The following is a 19,787-nucleotide window of genomic DNA, read 5'->3' as shown; positions in this document are numbered from 1 at the left end:
TAGGCAGGTTTTAAGATTTCAGTTAGGCCCACTGAACAACTGCACCTTAGATCCTGGTTGCAGAGCAATGTAATGTTTCACACCAAGGACGCGTTGAGCAGCGGAGGCAAAGCATCTGTTCCAAGTGCTGCGAGGTCCTGTGTCAATGTCCAGGGCTTATAATGCGAAGTACGGTGTTAAGGATGTGTCGTGCAGTCGAGGCAATGCGTTTGTTCTAGGTAGCTGTGAGGCTGTGATGCAAGAACTTGCGTTGTCGTTGAGGCTACCTTTGACGAGAGATTTGTGATGTGAGGACCTGCGTCAGGAAAACTTCGCACAGGTGGCATTTTCAATGCAGGCTGCGAGGTCGATTCGAAGTCCTTGGGCTGGGAGAACCCTCACAGCAGAGACGATGCATTGATTCTTCTTGGGGTTGCACCATAGAGCAGAGGAGAATCGTCAGTTCTGCTGGATTCACAGATGAGCTGGCAGCTGTCAAGCCTTCTTCCAAGGGTCCAGGATTAGGGTGGCACCACGTGGCAGGGTAGGAATCACAGAAGGCAGAATCAAGGTGCTGGGTTCAAGTTTGTTGGAATCGTCTTTCAGGAGGCCAGCCAATAAGCCCTAAGAGTCCCTTTACGATCCTGGGTATAAAAGATGAAGATCCAGTCCATCTCACCCAGGCAAGAGAGCAGCAGCCAGAAAGTCAGGGCAGCAGGCAAAAAGTTGGCACAGCAGGGCAGACGTTCTTCAGAGCAGCAGTCCAACAGAAATACAGTCTTCTCAGAAGCACAGCAGTCCATCCTCCTGGCAGAATATCTACAAGTCCAGAAGTGTACTGAAGAGGTGGTGTCTGAAATCCAATATTTATACCTGGTGTCCATCATCTAAAAGGTCAGAAAAGCTTCTAGAAATCCTCCTTAAAATGCACAGGTTCAATGCCGTCCCTGTCCGGGCTCCAGACAGGGTATGCAACCCTTTAAGAGGAGGCAGGACACAGCCTATTCAAGTGTAAGAATGTTTGGTGGAAAACTACCATCTATTCATCTGCTTTCAAGTCTAATGACTATGCAGATCACACCCAGCTCATCTTCAAACTATAACCAATTACGTTTTTTCTCCTGGAACATACTGTCCAACTGTGTTCCAGCCATGAACACGTGGATGTCGGACAATAGCTTGAATCAGACACAGAAAGGAAGAAATTGTGGTGGTTGGTAGTTCTACCTCCTCATTACCTACTGAGATGATCTGGCCTACAACCTTGGAACCTGGCTCTCAGATTCCAATCTCCCACAGTCTTTTCTTTCTTAATGGACTTGAAATTCCCAACTTTACACCTCTGATCTTAAATATGCTGAAGGATGTTGTCTACCTTTACAAATAATCAAATTATATTACTTATGCTGGGATTCACTCCTGTGAGGCTCCCAGTACTCTTGTATATTGATTGCGCAAATGAAGCACAGGTGACTTAGCCTCAAAATCTTCTTGTTTACCTCCAGAAGCACCACATGTAGCAGTGCACCTGCTTCACCATCTTAGGGAGCATGCATCTCCAGCATATCTGTTGCTAATAATTTAATTCAAAGTAATCTATCAAATGAGTAGGCATAATGGCGTTTTAGTTCAGCGCTTCTCCAGAACAATTTGATCATTTATGAGTCAAGTAGAATATTATACGCTCTAGAAGCCAACAGGTGGGGATGCCAAAAATGAAGAAAGTCAGAATGGGTGTGTTATGAGCCCACTAACAAGGTTCACAACTACAGCCCCATAGTTCAGACAGTGCACACCACTTTTAATTCTAAGGAATGGGCAGGAAATTAGAGGGACAAAGGGCACTGAGTGTGGGATAGCATAGGGACAGAATGGTGGGAGCCCCTGAGAAGTAGCTGGACAAGTAGTAGAGAGGGTAAGAGCAAATAAATAATTGCAATAGTGCACCTTCAATATGCAATAAAGCGTTTAAGCCTTTACTCTTAAGGTGGCACTCTATAACAGCTGTTTCCTACAAAATTAGGAACTGTTGACGGTTCATCATACCTTTAGGCGTCACCTTATGGTGTCCCAGTCTCACACAGGACACCATTGCAATATTCGATTAACGGTTCTTTTCAGTAGGAATGTGTGTCAGTAGATGCAGCAGTTATACTTCACATATTGTAACTAGTTGAAAGGGACTGTTTGACCAATTATTTATAACATCTTCTAAGAGATTGCTTGCTCAAGTACTCACCTTGCACTCAACATTGTAATAGGTTAGTCATCGTCAATGCGAGTTAAAGTAAATAATACAATTCAGTACCTCAACAGCACTCTTAGAGTGAGTTGCAATTCTTGAACCAAGCTTTTGAACTTCATATTCACATTCCAGACATGAAATTGCAATTAGCGTTCCTGGGTCCTAGAGATATAGAAACAGAAACAGAAGTTGAAGAAAAGGTTAACATGAAATGTGATGATTCAAATTTTCACATTGTATTAATGAGTCTAAATCCATTAAAACAAAGTCATTCTGCCAATGATATTTGCAGCACTGCAGTGCACCCACAGTAGCTGTGTTTTTTTGTTCACTCGAACCAGGGCCATTGTTTTTCAACATCATCAAAAGATTCTTTTAGTTTGTTAAAACAATATAGGTGTGTTTTCAATCATACTAAATGATGGCATTTGCCTTTTCACTTGTGAGTCTGTAGGTAGGTAGAATACAAGACCACATAGAGACTACCATTTTTCCCATCTGAAAGCGAGTTAATCAGCAAGCTGGTTTTATACTCTTTGAGGGGCTAAGAGGCTGTTCTGGGAAAGTCTGAGGCTCTTCTTCTAGGTACATAAGGCATAATATAGAGCTTGACGGACCGGATACTCCATCACCAACGTGAACGATATACCATCTGCTGCATTGCCCATAAGATGGAATGTTGCCACTCCTACCTTAAGCTATTCTTCCACAGGGCTGCAGTTAGCCCAGTTTGTGCCCCTTGTGCACAAACAATAATATCAGTTACTACACAACACAGCACTGCAATGCCTTGACATCTTGGGAGGTTTCAAGCTCGCCCATGTTACTGACTTAGCCAGTCCTTCAAGGAAGCAGTGCACTTCAGGTGGGACATGCCAATGTCACTTAACTAGGTCAACAACCACCAGAGTGTATTTTATTAGTACTTATCGGGTGGATCTTGGCACAGGTTGATGCTATTGAAGACTTCCTGCTCGTTAAACACCTCAGCTACACTTTAAGCAACATAAGGAAGTGTCAGTCTCACACCAACAGATTTCCTTTTTTAGTAAAGTGTCTTTACCGTTCATGGCAAAAGACACTGGCAATTGCACACCCCAAAATGTTACCTCAACAGCATGCACACAGGTGGATGAATCGGAGACAGTGTTAAATGTCAATTTCATGAGACAATTTGTCCCAGAGAGACGTCGCCAATTCACCATACGAATATCGAAATTACAGTCAATTAGGTTTTGACAGACTGAATAATTGAGTTCTAGGGCAGGAACAGAAATGTAATAACATTCATTACAAAAATTCATAAGGCGTGGGACAAAATCTGTAAATGTAAATACAAGAAGGTATATTGCCGTAAAAGGTCTCATTAAGAGACCAATACAGAACAGGCACAAAATCAAGAACATATTAAGTTCCAAATGAGCAGGAAAATTAATAGGAAATGGGGCAGCTTCCCTAGTAGCATCAAAAAGAAAAGACATCCTAAAAAAATCTGTCTCTCCCTCAAAATCGAGGGTTTCTATATAGTTTTCAGGCATAGAAAAGTACTAAAACCTCAGAGTCATCATGGTGTGAGCAAAAGAGTTACAATCTCAGTAAAGCAGAGCACAGCTCTATTAAACATCATATTGCCTTGCTAACCAAGCACTATCCCACTACATCAATATTGATTTTGCCCACTCTAGGCTAATGTCACCCGGAGATGGCAGGACATACTAGTTACAAAAGCAACAGCAAACTATTGTGAATGAATACAGTACAGTAAGATAACGGAGGGGCCTTGGAAAACTGCAAAATTACTTTGCTCATTTTGGAAAGTTTTCTTTGAGAACAATGTCAATGGAAATAAACAAACATTGCTTCACTTGACTATGATGCATCAATAATGAACAATGAACATGCAGGAAGAGATAAGAAAACAAATAGTAGAGCACAGCACATTTAAGAGTTCAAACTGACTGGCATGCAGTCAGGCAATAATTTATTTTCAAACGTTGAACAGTTAATATGGCACAGCCTTGGTCCTAGATGGATCGTTTTGACAGATTGTTGACACGTAGATGATACAACAGAACAGCCAACACATGTTTCGTCGTTTATACCACTTTTTCAAGGCTCTAATGCAGAAAACAGCGTGTAAACTCGGGTAGGTCGATGTAGTTGTAGTTTATTGGTGGTGAGTAACAAACCACTCCATTTTTTTACTTAAACCAAGCGGGGAAGTTTCAATCCCACTTTAAAAGCCATGTGGCAGATGGTGAATATTGAATGAAGAATTAATCAATGGTGTTTGAAAGGTGATGTTTAGGCCATAGAAAGGTTATTTAAATACAAGGTGACTTTGAACCCGAAGATTACATGTCACATGTTCTTAATAAAAAACGTCATTATGTCTCAGGGTGTTGGGGCAAAATAGGAGGGATGCATGTTCATTGGAAGATTTGTACCTGTCCACAAAATCACAGACCCTGGAAAGGATTTTCTCCCCTGTTCTCTGACTGTCCATGCCTGCATACAAGCATTAATGTGCATCTATGTAAATCCTCTAAGGTCAGTCTAGAGGAACAGTAGTTCTCTACTTCACCCAGTCTGTCAAGGTTCCTCTAGCTGTGCTCTTTCTGGGTGTCAATCACCAATCGCTCTGCATCCGACTGCATTAATCTTTCTAACAAAATCTGTTAATTTCTATATGAAATCTCATTTTAATGTTAATGTTAATAGGACTGCCATGAGTATGACAATTGTAGTCCTCTCTAGTGTCCTGTTTTTTGTGCCCAGGATGACAATCATGCTCAGAAGCTGAGAAACAGCTAAGCATGGGCGAATTTTGCGAATCTCGCGTTCGCGAATTTTGCGGATTTGCGAACTCGCAATCCGCAAAATCCGCGAATTCTCGCGAATTCGCGGATTTTTTTTTTGTGTTCGCGCGGGTTTCTGCCAGTTCGCGAGGGTTTTTTACAATTTCGCAAACGCGAACTTACCTGTCGGGTCGCAAGTTTTGCGAACTTGTTGTTTCTACGTGTCCAGCCTGTTTGGGACACTCTTCTTCATCACTGCCACTCTCTGTCACCACTGCCACTCTCTGACTACTCATGCCACCCTCTGGCCCACCCATGCCATCCTCTGTTTCATCACAGCACCCTCTGGTGTACATTATTGTGGCAAAGCAAAGCACATCTTCCCTGCCTCAAGTGACCTGAATTAATTTGGGGCTGATTAATGTGTCACAGAATATTTTTTTAGCTGGCACCTGCTTCCTTAGTGCTTCCTGATTAGTGATCTTTTGCACTTGCTAAGTGCTTTCATTGTTGAAAAATTAGTTACAACACCTGCCCTGCCCCAACTGACAATAATGAATTAGGGGCTGATTAATGGATTTGAACTTCCAGCCTGGCTCCTGCTTGTCTCCCTTAGCTGTAATTCAGGACCTTTGTGGCATATGTGTAACTATTCTGAGGTTCAGAGCAGGGTCACATAATAGTTGCAACTGGCAACTGAACTCTGGAGGGGCCCCTCAGGAAGCACTACAGGAAATGCTACTAATGATGAGCCTGAACTTTTGAACCTGGTAAGTAGTTTCAGTTTTACTAAGATCGTATTTCTGCAATTTAGCGCTTACTCACGCGAACAGTGCGAGCAAGCCATAAAATCCGCTGCTCGCGGATTTGTGGATTTTGCGGGAGATTCGCGAATCTCGCGGATTGCGAATTTACCGAAAATCCGCAAAATCCGCGAGCGAAACGGATTTCCGCCCATGCTTAGAAACAGCCTGTGTGAAGGATCTGAGATCCAGCGAGCAGCTTTGTAATCTGAAGGTATGCACAAAGTGTGTCTTTCTAGGACACAGGGCAACTCTCTTGGGGCATAATTATGGAGCCATGGTGGTAGAACACAGTTGTTATGATCTGGAGAACAAGGACTGGAAAAAGCCTGTTCTTGGAGGGAAAAATGTCTATTGCTCTCAATGAGGTAAATTGCCAGTATTGTCTTGTGTCTTGAGACTGCACTGATAACTCTGAGGGGGTGTTTATGGTGACGGTACACTGTTCCCAGATTGGACTGGAAAACCTTTGGATTAGCATTAGACAGTAAATTGTGGTAGGAGAAGACAGGGCTGTGTAATTTATGTAGCAGTGATCTTTTTAGAAGATGCCTTCTGACTGTCTCTTTCTGACCACCATCATTTGGCTTGATGTAAGATGTAAGAAAGGGAAATAACAGTTTTGTTGTTGTACAGTGGGAATCGTTCAGACAGGGCCTGCTCTTTCGTCTCTCCACAAAATGCAACTCTCAAAGGTTGACAGCAGTCAGATGAAAAGCCCTCCAACACGATTGGACTCATGTTGTTTCCTCCTGTTTGAGATACCTGTTTGAGACATCCATCTTGTGGGATATTAAAACCACATGAAGCAAGGACTGTTTCGGCTCTGAACAGGAGAGAAATACTCAAACAGGGAACAACTTTGGGCTGTTTTTAGGGCCCCAATAGTGGAATCAATATTCAACATCTGCCACATGGCTATTAAAGTGGGATTGAAACTTCCCACTTGGTTTAAGTTGTTTTGCTCACTGAAGACATTATACAGAGTACCAGAGGAATTCCTAAGATCCACAGATAGTGTCGCTGTGAGCCAGTCTCCAGGCGGTGAGGCAAAATTACCTGGAAAGTTTGCAAAGAACATTTGGAGAATTGCTAGACCAGGAATTCCTGGTGTGGTTTCCCCTGTCTTTTTGCCTCTGCCTCCTGTATTTTTGCTGTGTGCTGATTTTAGTTTTTGCTGGTCTAGATGCTTTGGGCATTTTGCAACTGCTGATCAGTGCCAAAGTGCAAGTGCTTCCTGTATAAATTATGATATGGGTTAGTGTTTCCATGATTGGCATATTTGATGCACCACTAAGACCCTAGTGCAGTGCACTGTGTGTGCCCAGGGCCTGTAAATCAAATGCTGCTAGTGGGCCTGCGGAGAATCAAGAAGGGTCTAAACCAGGAAGCACTGAGGCACCACACCCACTCGACGACTCGAGCAGTGTGAACCACGGACACCGCCGAAGGAGTAGGTCTCACGCCTTGCTCCCGCACCGCAGAGGAGCGGGCGTACAGACACCGGCTGTCAGAACAGCGAGCACGAAGCAAGCCACGAAAGGCGACTTTGATCACGCTTATTGGGAAATACTATTTCACTTTGGATTTTCACCTGCCTGCCATTGTTTGAGTTCTTAATACTTTTGGATTAAGAACCAATCCGGTCCTGAGGAGAACCCCCTTTTAACTTAAAGGGGTTCGAAACGCGTCGACCAGCTTCTTGTCCCGCATCTGGTCACCAATTTTTGTTGGAACAGTTGTTTGATTCATTTGGTTCTATAAGACAGACTGTGACAATTACAACTAAAACAGATCATTCAAACATAGAATGCAATTCTTTCCATTGAACTGATTGACCGATGCTTGGACGCAGTGTTTCTCTATATATTGTCTGTTGTTGTGAATGCATGTTGTATGAATGTATGGCCAAGTGTGTTTGAAACTGTATATTTATCTGTTTGTACATTTTGTATATATAATTCATTGTTCTGTATATTTCGTATTTTCCATGCACGACGAATAGTGTGCTTAAAAAACAGAAAAAGACAAAAAGTTTGATTTATAAAGAGAATAAATTTGTCTGTGGTTAAATGAAAACAGGTTGTTTTTGGTTTCAATCGAAACAGCTGCCGCCACATAGTAATCAGTCATCTAAAGTTTGACACCCCAGTGTTGGCTCTTGTGTTGTTTAATATGCTAGTGGGCCTGCAGCACTGATTGTGCCACCCACACCAGCAGCCTTTCAAAGGGTTATCAGACCTACCACTGCATTGTCTGCATGCAGTTCAAACTGCCACATCCACCTGGAAAAAGCACCCGCTTGCCAGGCCCTAATCTTCTCTTTTCTTACATTGAAGTCACACCTAAGTTAGGCCCAAGGTAGCCCCCCCCCCCGCTGGGCCAGGGGTAGTGTATGTGAAGGTAGGACACGTACTGGTTGTGTGACATGTCCTGATATGGAAATACTGTGTATTCAATTTTTCATTATTGAAAGGCCATATGTCCTGTAGGATTGCATGGGAGATACTTTGTAACATCTTACAAGTCCAACTTTCCATGGGGACAAGATGGAAAGATTGAGTTTAGGTTCTCTGAACTCAGAATTTCATAACACATCTTTTAGTAACAATGGTTTTAAAATTATGGGGTTGAAAAGGCAATTTTTAGAAAGTTGGCATTTGCTTGCTTAGACATCCTATGTGTTTCTGCTGGGTTGTGTATCAACTGTTCCGGAGTGACAGGAGCTATTCACTGCAGACAGCCACTGGGGGGGGGGTTGAGGTGTGTCCTGCCTTTTCTGGGTTACTCGGAGCTGGGTTGAATAGACCTGTGGTGCATTTAGAGTAGTGGGAGAAGTTTTGCTTGCAACTGAATAGGCCCTGCCTCATGTGCATAATGCTGTCTCCACTTCCTGCCAAGAAGCTGGACCAGAGAGGACAGAATCGGTTTGGACAAAGCTGAGAGACTCTTTGCCACAAGAGAACAAAGGAAAATTTGGTATAAATATCGGGCCCAGACCCCAGAACTTTTGAATACTTCTGGATGGAACCTCTACCAAGGAGAAGAGCTGGAGAATCTGTAAGGAGGAGTACTGTCACATTGTTGTGTGGATGCTTTGCTGGGTTGGCATGCAGTGGCTGCTTCTACAAAGGAGAAGACAAAAACTGAACTGTGCTGTGTATCGTGCTTGAAGAAGATCTCCAAGGGCTTGGTGTAGAGCTTGCCTCCTGTTCTGAAGTCTCAGGGACACAAATACTTTACTTCCTCTGTCCTCCAACACCTGGAACTGTTGTTTCAGCAGTCAAAGAGAGAAAAAGCAATGTCGACGAGTGAGGCCATGACCTGCAACAAACCCGTGGGCACCGCTCGTGAAGTGCACGATGCACTGCCCCGACTTGCACCGCAGCCCCAACATCTGCCGCCGCCGCACCCTATCGACTCTGACCCCATGCCCGACGCCGCTGCCTGCACTGGTGCCGAGGGCACCGCTCTTGACGCTTATGACACGCCGCCCAGACTCGCACCGCAGCCCTGCCCTTCCCGACGTCTGTGCCTCATCGCTGAGCCGATACCTGATGTGGTTGACCACCCGAATCCATCGACCCAGTACCATTGTGTGTAACTGATGCCTCGCTGCCACTGTGTCGTCATCTTCCTGGCAACAGTAAGGAACCAACGCCTGACCTCCCCCGACAGCATTCAGGAACCGACGCCTCACCTCCGCTTCATCGCAGTAAGGAACTGAAGCCTCACCTCCCCTGTGGTTGTAAGGAACCAATGTCTCACCTCTACTGTGGTCGTAATCAACCGCCACCGCCCAGCGCCAATGATACATCACCTTCCCAACGCCCTGCACCGTCTTTGTTTTCATCGTTGCTAAGATACTGTTGTTAGGGGGTCTATGCGACTTTGAGCCTGGTCTACGCATGGCATGGTCGGTGCCATACTTTTGGATTTTTATTGGTCTCAATGTCGTAATGGCCCCAGGTAGAGCTGTTTGTTGCTACAAGCTTTATGCTTGTAAAATAACCTATTTTTTATGATATCTTGACATATGTTTGGTGGATTTGTATCGTTTTGGTCGTGTTTGGTTTAGATAAAGATTTCCTATTTTTCTAAACAGGCGTGGTGTCCATTTGTTGTGTTTTCACTGTATTAGTGTATATGTGCACAAATGCTTGACACACAGCCTCTGAATTAAGTCGGACTGCTCGTGCCAAGCTACCAAGAGGGTGAGCAGGGGTTGTCTAATGGCATAACTCCCTTACCCTGACTAGTAGCAAGGGTCCCTACTTAAAGAAAGGTGCAAACCATTCCCAACTAGAGACCCCAATTTCTAACAAGAATTTATGGGCCTCCCTTGGTAATGGATCCTGCCTGGACTGCTGAGAAACAGGATTGGAATATAGCATACACCTAAAGAAAGAGACTGCGTACAGGAGCCCGGAGCCCAGTCCCTGTGCTCAAGGTGGATGGACAACCTAGGGCATACTAGCATGGACCCAGGACCATGCTGGAGTTGGATTTCCTTGATATGAATTTAAAAACCCACTGGTGCGCTGTGCCCTAGAAAGTTAGGGAGTGAAGCTGAAGTTCAACTGAGTGATAGAGCAGGTCTCTCTGCCTCCAGATTACTGCTTAAACAACAGCCGGTATGATGAACCAATCAAGGAAAAGAAGACAGTGAGAGAGTATGACCATGTCCAGGTCCCCCAAAGTCAGCAGAGGACACCTGACAGCCTGTGCTGACTATGCCGGGGAAATAAAGCATACTGCCTATTTGCAGAACCAGTCACACAAACCTCAGTGAAGGTAAAGCTATATAGAGCAAAGCACATAGAAACTTTGATATCTCTGCGTTTCCCAGAACAGGAGGCCAGCACACACAGGCCCTTGGAGAGAATCCTTCACAAGCAGGATTCCACAGCAGGGCAAAAACAGGCAGTCATTTTCCTCCACCATAGACAGAAGCAGTATCTGCAGGCCAACCCACCCTCACTCAGAAAAGGCAGCACTCCTCACACAGTCCATTCACTCTCGTTCCTTGAAGTAATCTAAAGTCCTGTTGTTATAGGTGCACTACTTATACCGATAAATATAATTGTTCTGTTTGTGGCAAGGGTCTCTGAACCCAGTCCAAACCAGTCCTGTCCTCCCTGCTGCAGCATGGCCACAGGGGCCGAGACACCATTGTGAAACAGAAGACACAGTCTATTCAGGTTCAAGGGAAACTCCTCCCACCACTCCACATGCAGACCAGATCTATTCAGGCCAGCAATGAGTTACCCAGGCAAGACAGGGCACACCTCAACAACCCCAGTGACTGTCTAGAGGCCAGGCACATCCCTCCTGTCACTCAAACACCAGACACTGAATACACAAACGGCCAGAGGCACACAATGGTAAAGTAATAAAATTCCCACTTTCTAAAAGTGATACAAAAGGGGATGATGGACGGAGTGTTTGAGCAAATCAAACACTCATCCTCAGTCAACTGATCTGAGTTTAATCCATCACCATTCTTTAGCTCACTCCGCCACCCCAGTTCAGACATGGCTATATGCAAATCAGTCTGACCCTGTGCCTCATGGGAACAGTCCAGCCCGAACTGCCAAAGCCATGTCTTCCCTGGAACAGAAACAAGCATCCAGGGACCGGATTCTGGCTTTTCAGCCGTCATCAGCTAGGCTACCTCGAATCCAGTTCAACATCATATATATTTTTCTAATACACAGCAAGCCATACAGGAAGCCAAGTTGGATTTCTATCAAATTGCAAGATTTCCACATGTGATTGGATGCATAGATGGAACCCATATTGCCATCACCCCACCAGCAGCCATTGAATAAACTACCACTCATTGAACATCCAGGTCATATGCAACGCAAAATACATAATCCAGGACATTGTGGCAAAGTTTCCAGGGAGTACACATGACTCTTACATCTTCAGACATAGTGCAATACATAGACGTCTCAGTGCTGGTCAGTTTGGAGATGGATACCTGCTGGGTAAGTAATACTCATCCATCCTCCCTTCTACCCAACCAATGTAATGGAACTCTGAGTCACTTTTTCCTCTCTAACTTGCAGGTGATAGTGCCTACGCAGTGCGTGATTTCATACTCACCCCATACTTGAATCCTGCAAATGCAAGTGAAAGACGCTACAACAGGGCACACCGGTCCACACATGGGGTAATAGAACGTACATTTGGAATTCTGAAAAGCCGTTACAGACGCATACACAAAAGTGGAGGTGCATTGCAATACAATCCAGAGACATGTTGCAAAATAGTGACAGCATGTGCAATGCTGCATAACATTGCAATCCGCAAAGGCACAGAAATTGAAGTGAGTGACTCAGACACATCTGATGATGATGATGACAACCCTCCCCCAAGAATGGCAGTGGCAGGAGTAGGAGCCATGGCTGGTCGTCAAAGGAGGGCAGAGATTACACGTAACTATTTTTAGGTGAGAAAAAAAACTAAAAACCATTTTCACTTTGCTATTGTTCTTTTATTCAGAACATGAAAACAGTGCTATATGTATGTTAAATTATTTGTAATCATTGTGATTTCACATTTCCATACTACTGAAACCAAACAAAAAATAGTATCTATGCATGACTGCTGCATGGGTACTTCAACAAGGTAAGTCATTTTTTGCGCTGGCGACTGCCAGCATGTTGCTCAAGTGGAGGCATGGCCTCTTGCTCTGCTCCAGTAGTGGAACGCCTTCCACTCCTACGTTGCACCATGATGTTTGTTGGTGTGGGGTTGTTGCTACTCCTACTGGAGTTGTCCTCGCTTTCTCCCGAGCACAGGAGGGCCCTTGCACCTGATTGGTTTGTTTGCATACTTTCCAGTACCAATGTCATATTGTTCACACTCTGTCCAACTGAAAGTGTGCAATCACTCAATTCACGCTGCATGTTCACACTGCGACGTGTGAAGTTACTGGTGACTGCACATAGCCTGTTGATGGCTTTGGTGGAGGTGTGCATTGTGTCCTGCGCAGCCTGTGCAGCCCTGTTCCGTGCCTCCTCTGTGTTGACAAGTGGCAGGCAAAGTTTATCTATGGCATCAGCCATGCGTTCCTGGTTCTTGTTGGATTTGACTAGCTGCCTATTGATAGATCTCAGTGCCTTATGTTGAAGGCGTTGTACCTCAAGCATGTTGTGCTCAAGGCCTGCAAACACTGTCACAACTTCACTCTGTCCTGTGTTATTTACAGATGGCTCAATACGGAATGCACGTGCCCTCCGTGGACTTTGTGAAGGCTGTTGTGCATCTTGGGTGGACACAGTGACTGTCTCATTGGACACTGCTTCAACATCTGAGTTTTCATCCTCTCCCATTGGTTGTAGAGGTAGAACTCGTCGGCGCTTCCTTTGTATGGTCACAGGGGCATTAGTGACATCATTGTCTATATCTAACATCACATGGGGAGGTGACAATTCAACATCATTGTCAGTCCTGTCCTCACTGGTATGTCCTGTGAATGTAGAGTGCAAAATATGAATTTGTGTTCATGACAAAATAAAAACTTCTCATGGCAGAGTATTACTTGTACTGCACAGTTTCAGCATTACGAAGTCCCACATTAAAAAGTTATATAAGTGACTATGATTGTGAGTGTTACTATGTCGATGGGACTACCACTCCCATAATGCATTGCTGTGGTCTTGTTTCATAGTGTTAATGGACTAATGGTAATCTTACATGCAGTGCACACACACACACACACATTCTTTGTACACACACATGGGTGCACTTTCAAATCCTCTTACCTTGTGCTGTTGCTGTGGGTTCTGAGCTGTCTATGTTGGTCACTCCACTCACACTTTCAGTTGTCAGTGTGGATTCTATCAGTTCCTCATGGGGTGTGGGTTTGTCCACCATGGAAGTTTCACCACCTGTCAGGTTGGCATCTTTGATCCTCTCCGCAAGTCTTTCCTTGGATCTGAGTCTCATGTCATACCACCTTTTTTTGATTTCATCAATGGAGCGAGTGGTGACTCCTACAGAGTTGACTTTCTCCTGGATCTCCAGCCATATTTTTCTTTTCCTGGAGTCAGGTACCTTAAAAGATTTTTTCCCAAAGAGGTCCTCATGGTTACACACCATTTCTTCTATTAGCACTTCTTGCTCCTTCTCTGAGAACTTCTGCTTTCTTTTTTTCTTCTCAATTGGCTGCTCCTCCTGTGCCTTCTGTGCCTCCATAGCTGAACAAACAGGTCTGCTCTGCCTCAGCACACTCTTCCAACTGCCACTGGGTGTGGCTCTGGGTAGCAGGTGCAAGCAATCACTGGTACTTCCTGCTTGTGATGTCATCAACTTGTTCCAGCATTGCATGATTCCCGTTTTTGCGAATTCCTAAAATGCGAAAAATCGCAAATATGCGATTCGCACATTTCTCGCATTATTTTCTGCGACTTTTAAGGAATCGCTATTTTATCGCATTATATTTGTTACATACCATTTTGCGATTCCGAAATTGCGATTCGCAACAAATCGCTATTACGGACTCGCAAAATGGTTTTTTGATACATCTGCCCCATAGCTACTACAGTTCGTGCTGATCCCTTAGATGAGGAGTAGAAGTTGAAAAGAGTCAATTTTTTCATACACCTTTGTAGATCTAGAAGTAGTCCTAGAAGGAGGCATCAAAAAGTAATGTTTAGCACACACAGTCTTAGCTGAGTATGTCTAACAGTTCATTTTACGTTTGAGGTGAATGGCAATTCAGGTCACGGTGCACCTGTGTTGCTTTTCTTAATTCTGCTCTATTTTTCCAGCTTGCAGTGACAAGCAGAAAGAACATGTTTATTTTTGCAGTCCTTAGATAATTACAGAAAAGTTAGAATCTTACTGCATGTTGTCAACATTCAGAGGTACTGCAACTTTAAAAAAAAAGAAAGACTTGTATTGAACTGTTTCTTATATCTTTTTGCAAAAACAGTTTTTGATGTGTTTACTTTTGCACTAGGGGTTCTATTTGTATTTTTCATGTTTGCAAATGCTCTCCCTTTCATATGAAAGAGGTACGCATCAAGGTTTTAAGTAATTTGTGAGAAAGGTAGTGGTGTGATCATGTGTTATAAGGGATAAAGGACCCCTGCTGTACATAAGGAAATTGGAAGTCTTGTCTGAATTCTATAACCTTATAAAGGAACTCAGCATTCAGCCTCATTTCTCTATATGGTACTGGAAATCCTCAGTGACTTGCAGTATCCTTGTAATATACAACAGGGGGTAGTTTTTCCCTTACCTCATTAAATGCCTTGGGTATGAAAACATCTTGAGTGGTGCATATATTTGAGACAGTATTTTAAATATTGGCCTTTAACTTTTATAAGCACTTCGTTGCAGACCCAGCGTAACAGTGGTAATACTTGACATACTGGGGTATCCTAGGCATCATGCTGCCTACAATTTGGCCACAGGTATTCATGGAATGATGCTACCAACTCCTACGTAATTCTTCCATGGTGTGGCGGTGCCAATAGTTGCTATATTGCAGAGAGGGGAGAGCACAGGATGGTTGGCGAAAGTTGAAGGGTATTTGTCTTAAAGACAAGTGTACTAGACAAAAATTATCGGATGGACGGGGGATCTCCAAGCCTACTATGTACAGTAACCAGAAAGAAGCATTATTGGCCATGCTGCTGTATGGCCCAGACCCAGTTCTCGGTGGTTATAAGTGATACTGAACGTATGAATTATCTGCATGTCCTCGAAAGCTGTGTGTGGTTGGAGGTTTTGATGTTTGTTCTTCATACACAAAACTAAATAAGGAGATTTTTAAACAAAAATTGCAATATTGTACCAACTATTTGCAAATGCCACACATTACTTGCATGTAAAGCTGGAGAGACTGGGCTGAAACAATATCTGACTGGTAGAAAAACTAAGGTGACTTGCATCTTACTCATTGAGGGTGTGCCATGCCTCCAGGATTTAGGATCCTTAGTACTTCTATCCATACAGGGAGTTCTCCTTACTGAATGCACAGCCCTCTACCAGTCCACCTCCCTAATGTTGACTCTCGCTCCCCATGTCTGTCCATGTAGGATCTACTTTCTCACTGGACTCCAATGGATCACTCATTCCAACCCTTTATACAGCGCAAATGATTACTTTCCAGTGTGTTTTCTCTGGACAGACTCCAAAGGGCACCCTTTCAAACACCATAGAAACTCCATTATACAAGATATCCTTCAATGTTCTACAGCTTGTGCATGGCCATAGGTCCAGTGTCCTTCACATCACACCGTCTTAATAGCCGTCATAGTGCGGTTCTTCCTATCCAAATGCTGCCTGGTGCAGTGAGATCCCTTATCAGGTTCTGAGACAAAGACATGCAGGTGTTGAAGGGGCTCCTTGGCAAATATACAATCACAGAGGACTGGATATCACAGTTTTGTCACTGTAGTGGCATTAATTGTATAACAGTTTTCTAGCCCTCTTGTCCTTCTGTACGGTTATTCAAACAAGCATTGGCATAGCCAATAGGTCTCGCCTTTGGGACCTTATAAGTGTTTAGCCATGCAACAGTTGATGCTGTTGTACCAATGATAGCATGCCATGGCTAAATAAAAAAATCATCAGCCAGAACATTTTCACATCAAGATTCCTTCCCAGCCACGGTGCAGATACCAGGTTGTATAGGTTTGGAAAGATACCTTGGCTATCACGGGGTTGGTAAATCAAACTAGGAGGGTCCCTGAGGATCAGGACCACCTTCAACAGAATATTATGAAGTCATTTTAGTCTGAATTGTATCAGTGGAAGTCTTTCCTTTGAAACCAGGGATTTAGAGTGAAGATGGAGGTTCATTGCTTGAACTGAGCTTAAAGCCTTTTGTCATATCACAAAGTTGGTTATCTTTACATCAATTTTGAAAACTGCTTAACGAATAACTCTGCCTAATTGTCATTGAACACCAACAGTAAAAAGTATATAAAGGCAAGTAGGAACATATAATCGGTTCCCACATGCAAGTCAACACCATGGAAGTCATCTTTAACAGACTAATCACTGGAATCGCAGAGGCCACCATTGGTAATCTGTTGTTGTTCTACTAAGTTTAGAGGCACTTAGAGGGACCTGTGGACCACAACACACAATTGCCTTCCAGGCTGAAATATGCAGACTTGACATTATATGAGAGGAAATAGTGAAAATAATTAATACATTGAGAAACTGATCTTGGGTCCAAATTGGATGCTATATTTGTATAGTTTAAAAAACTACTAAATGTACTGAATATAATATTTTCACTTCAGTTGTTTCACTTGCCTAAGTTACTAAATCGTTCAGGGTGTGGAACCAAAAATGAAGATGCCAAAATATGCTTCTCAATTATTATTATTTTTTTAAACATATAATTAACTGCATACTCTTAAAGTGTACTTATTGTGACATAAGCCAGTGTGTGAAGCCAAACTAGAACCTATACCATTGTAATGAAGACTTGAGAATTAATGCATCCCGAGAAGATTATCAAAGGGTGACCTATGTGAAAGTGGGTAATACCGTACCTATATATATATATATATATACACACACACACACACACACACACACACACACACATACATACATACATACACACTTTCACATAAGCCACCCTTTGATAATCTTCCCCAGATGCATGAATTCTGCAGTCACCATTACAGTGGCACAAGTTCTAGTTCGGCTTAACACACTAGCTTGTGTCACAATGAGTACCCTTTAACCCCTCCCATGCCCATGACGAGCTCACTCGTCATGAGCCACGGTGCTCCGATGCTCATGACGACCTGAGCTCGTCATGACCCGTGGAGCGCTCGCCCGCTGGGCTAATTCCCCTGCTGTGCCTTCCATTAAACGGGCGTGGTCGTGACGAGCTCAGCTCATTATGAGCACCGGAGCACCATGGCTCATGACGAGCTGAGCTCATCATGAGCATGGGGGCGCTGTGCGCGCCCCCGCCCCTAGCACAGCAGGGAGATCTCCCCAGCAGCCAAGGGGTTAAGGGTGTGCAGTTAATTCTAGCTGGGCAGTCGTGGCATGACGAGTTTTAACAAAATTAAACTCTTCAAAGAGAAGCTTAAACTGCAAAGCGGTGGATACACGTTTGTCATCCAAGTATGCACAGCTGAATAAATTCTAACCATGCCAGAAGACAAGCCTGTCCACACAGAGCCTGCCAAAGCTACGTTAAACAAACAAGGCCAAATGACGTTATGTACGTGCCTGCTGAGATTTAAAAGCACTTTATAAGCTTCAAACAATAAAAACGTGAATATGCAAATCACTCTCCTATGTCCAAGATCTGAGAAGCTCTGCTCTCCAAGAATATACATTTATTTTGTTTTCGTTTCTACTGCGTAACGCCCAAATCCTTCAGACCCCACTTACTACCAACCAGGCATATACAACCTATATCAGACGGTAGTGCAAAATGCTTCAATATTTAGGATGTTTTGATATTGGTTTCTAAAAACTATTGCTTATGACAAACGATAAAACAAGTTTTATCTAAATTAAATGTCTTTCCTGGACCGGAATCAAGCATCCTAGCACCGGTTTCTGGCTATCAGCCGTCTTCAGCCAGGGAAGTCAAGCTATCCTGGCTGATGACGGCTGATAGCCAGAAACCGGTACTAGGATGCTTGATTCCGGGCCAGGGAAGACATGGCTTGGCAGTTCGGGCTGGACTGTTCCCATGAGGCACAGGGTCAAGGCTCATTTGCATATGGCCATGTCTGAACTGGGGTGGTGGGGAGTGCAAAGAAACGATGGATTTAGGCCCAGATCTCTGTACTGGGGTGAATGTATGACATTGTTCTGCATTCTGTCCATCAACTGTTGTTTTTTCATATAAGCAGCTGCAGCGTCAAGTCTGGCGAGTGGTGTGCGCGCACCATGATGAGATAGGAAAGCCAGATAGTGCCTTTGCTCATCATTGTGCGCGGAACCGCACGCTCTATGCCAAACAAAAAGTGGTAGCACTTTGAAAACCCACTTCCTAAATGTCTCGCAGGACAACAAATGCGCTGGCTCAGGCGAGACCTAAAACGGAATCTTAACTTGCAGATTAAATGCTGCAAACCTGGTGGCAATATTTTACAGGTTCCGTAATATTTTTTTTTTATTTAATCAGCGGTAACACTAATATCTAATATTAATGAAAATGTGTGAGTACAGAGTTAGAGAATTATCTTATATCACTCACCGTTATGCTTGAATTCTTCAAATCCGAGATGCAGGCAGCTGCAAGCTGTACAGAGTTTACATCTAGGCAGAGACGAGCGAGCTCTAAGAGCAAAGTAAGCCTGCAATATAATAAGATTATTGGATCAAAGGGAGATTGCTAATAATCATGACAATAACAATAAAAACAACAATAATAGTAATGATCATAATAATAACATGAATAAAAATCATAGTAATAATAATAATAATACAACAATATTCTCCTGAATTAATTTATATGAATGCATTTTTCAGCTGAATAAGCAAGCATTAACATGAGCCTCCGCAAGCAAAGGACTATGCAATCATTAGAAAAGATTTGTCATCAAAAGATCTAAGAAGGCACTACACTTCTTTTCAAGCTCTGACATCTGAAACCTTATGGCCAATCTAACTTGATAAAGAAAGTGGAGAGGAAAATACTAAATAAATGAATGAATGAATGAATGAATGAATGAATGAATGAATGAAACACAATTTATAACGCGTAACTTTGCCCAACGGGCGTCAAGGCGCCTAACCAAACATTTGTCCAGAATCAAAGAGCATGCTAATAATAGGCCTCAATGAAGAGCAGCGGTTTAATGCTTTCTTGAAAAGGGCCAAAGAGGGTTGTGCTATCAACTCGGAAGGGAGGTCATTCCACAGTTTGGGGGCCATAAAAGAGAAGGCCCTTCCACCCCATCTGACTCTATTTGTTCGAGGGACAGATAGGAGGTTCTTAGAGGCAGAACG

General features: G+C 43.5%; 1 protein-coding gene across 1 annotated transcript in view; it reads right to left on the bottom strand.

The window, feature by feature from the left end:
- The window catches only part of CFAP46 (cilia and flagella associated protein 46), a 1,558,477-nt gene that overhangs the window by 1,239,412 nt on the left and 299,278 nt on the right, over window positions 1-19,787 (bottom strand). The window contains exons 10-11 of the mRNA XM_086922533.1: window positions 19,033-19,132; window positions 2,288-2,386 (exon numbers count right to left, since the gene is read on the bottom strand). Of these exons, the coding sequence (XP_086778659.1) occupies window positions 2,288-2,386; window positions 19,033-19,132 (199 nt within the window). The remainder of the gene's footprint in view (window positions 1-2,287; window positions 2,387-19,032; window positions 19,133-19,787) is intronic.

This window comes from Lissotriton vulgaris, chromosome 5 (genome assembly GCF_964263255.1).
Source record: "Lissotriton vulgaris chromosome 5, aLisVul1.2, whole genome shotgun sequence".
Classification (NCBI taxonomy): domain Eukaryota; kingdom Metazoa; phylum Chordata; class Amphibia; order Caudata; family Salamandridae; genus Lissotriton; species Lissotriton vulgaris.
Note: the sequence above shows the minus strand (reverse complement) of the source record. Positions and strands in the feature narration are given on the sequence as shown.